Source organism: Poecilia formosa, unplaced genomic scaffold (genome assembly GCF_000485575.1).
Source record: "Poecilia formosa unplaced genomic scaffold, Poecilia_formosa-5.1.2 Scaffold1077, whole genome shotgun sequence".
NCBI classification, from domain to species: domain Eukaryota; kingdom Metazoa; phylum Chordata; class Actinopteri; order Cyprinodontiformes; family Poeciliidae; genus Poecilia; species Poecilia formosa.
The window spans coordinates 28,397-30,718 of NW_006801016.1; the positions used below are offsets into that span (position 1 = coordinate 28,397).

The window sequence follows — 2,322 nt, forward strand, 5'->3', positions numbered from 1 at the left end:
TATAACAAATAGTTGATAATAATACAATTTACCCAACAAAAACGTAAAATAGTAAAATAATGTCCAACACTTTAACAAACTCTTGGCTCCAGAAAACAACATTCATGTATTTATTGTGAGAATTAAAGATTCTGGAGGATCAAAACCTGGAGAAGCAGCTTTCAGCTTCTATGCTGCACAAATCTGGAAAAGAAATGTCCAGAAAACTGCAAAACAGCCGAAACACTGAGATCCTTTAAATCCAGACTGAAACCAGCTGTTTGGAGTCTGATTAATAACGAATGAAACGGAGCGACATGTTGATGTGTTTTGATGACGGAGCTCATTAAAATGTTTGTTCTGGTTTCTCAGATTCGACTGTTTGATGTTTTTGTGTTTTTATGATGTAAACACTTTGAAGTGCCTTGTTGCTGAAATGTTCAACATATAAACGTGACTGATTGAAATAAAAAGCACAGAATAATCTGGGAAAACAACCTGAAAAAGAATCCAAGTTATAAAACAATAAAAGATTAAAAACTGTTAAAGGAACTATTTTAAAAACCAGAGAAAAGATCAATCAATAAATCAATAAACGACCATCATCCTGTTTTTTGTTGTAGTTAAATTTGAATAAATGTAACAATTTCTCAACACACCTCGGCTCTGTTTCTGACAGTAACAGTCTGAGCTGCTCAGACCTTTGACATGTGGAGTTTGTGCAGAAAGCGTTCTGGAGGCTGAGAAAGGTTCTGATCCGGTCTGCAGAGCTGGTGCACGACTTTGGACGGTGATGCTGCGGGGCGCTAATCCACCGACCGGCCTGTCAGCAGGTAGAGGAGCAGGTAGAGGATTACAGCCTGCAGCGCATTAATCATCCAAATTACATCGCAGATTACAGCACGCACACACACACACGCACGCACAGACACACACAGACACACACACACACGCACGCACAGACACACACAGACACACACACACACGCACGCACAGACACACACAGACACACACACACACGCACGCACAGACACACACAGACACACACACACACACACGCACGCGCACGCACGCACGCACACACACGCACGCACACACACACACATGCGCACGCACACACGCGCACGCACACACACACACATGCACACACAGGCACACGCACGCGCACACACACACACACACAGGTGCAAGCAGCTGCTAACATTTTAGGGTTTTTAGCTTAAAATGCAGCATTTGCAACAGAAATGTTGCCTTTTTAACATCCATTCAGTTTTTTTTCAAATATCTGATTTATTTCCTGGTTTGAAGGAGCAGCTTTGTGGTTTTAAGTCTTGATCGTTTCATAAAAGCTTCATTTATGAGATGAAACGGGTCTAAAATCAGCTCCTCTTGGGGAACGTTTGGTGGTCAGATGAGATAAAAACTGAGTTCTTTGGTCACAGTGACAAAATGAATGTTTGGAGAAAAATCATCATAAATCCAGAGTCTGAAGAAATCAAGCAGCTGAAATGTTTTGGTAACAAACTTTATTCAGGTAAAAATAAATGTGAAACTGTTTTGTTAAAATGATCAACAATCAGATTTTTTCTTCACTTTTAATAAAACCAACATTGAAGATTTAAAATAATTCAAACAAAAGACAGAAAACAGCAACAGCAACATCATCAGCGTAGAAGGAAACTGTCAGACGTCAGAGATTCATCCTGAACCCAAAAACAAACGTTGATGGAGAAAAACTTCAAGTTATTTTGTTTTTTATGTCACAGCTTGAAACTGAGCAGAACCTTCTAGAAACCAGAGGAAACAGTCCAGATAGAAACGCGTGATTAGACGTAAGCTTTGGTGGATTCTGTGTCGGTCCGGGCCGTGGCCGTGTAAACCTTCGCCGGGTAACCTCTGCAAAACGAAACGGGCCGAGTCAGAGGAGAGCGCAGCATTCAGAGCGGTTTGCAAATTATTTAAATCAGCTGCAGCATCATGACGTAAATACGATCTGAGAAACATGAGACGGCTCAGAAGTGTCTGCATTTACCTGTTCTTGCCAGCAGGTGACGCTCTCTTGCAGGCGCTGCAGAGGAGACTTCCACCCAGGATGCAGAGGGAGCCTCCGGCCCAACCCTTGTAGTGGCCGGCACCGAGCTCGACCCTGCAGGAGCAGGGGCAGAGGTCAGTCCAGTTCAAGACCGGTTCAGGTCCAGTCCAGGTCCAGTTCAGACCCGGTTCAGGTTCAGTTCAGGTCCAGTTCAGAACCAGTTCAGAACCAGTTCAGGTCCAGTTCAGGTCCAGTTCAGAACCAGTTCAGAACCAGTTCAGGTCCAGTTCAGACCCGGTTCAGACCCGGTT

The 2,322-nt window shown here is 43.4% G+C and overlaps 1 protein-coding gene across 1 annotated transcript in view; it reads right to left on the reverse strand.

The window, feature by feature from the left end:
• Positions 1–1,564: 1,564 nt before the first annotated feature.
• The window catches only part of cldn15la (claudin 15-like a), a 5,604-nt gene continuing 4,846 nt past the window's right edge, over positions 1,565–2,322 (reverse strand). The window contains exons 3-4 of the mRNA XM_007544283.2: positions 2,012–2,195; positions 1,565–1,875 (exon numbers count right to left, since the gene is read on the reverse strand). Of these exons, the coding sequence (XP_007544345.2) occupies positions 1,806–1,875; positions 2,012–2,195 (254 nt within the window). The 3' untranslated portion in view covers positions 1,565–1,805. The remainder of the gene's footprint in view (positions 1,876–2,011; positions 2,196–2,322) is intronic.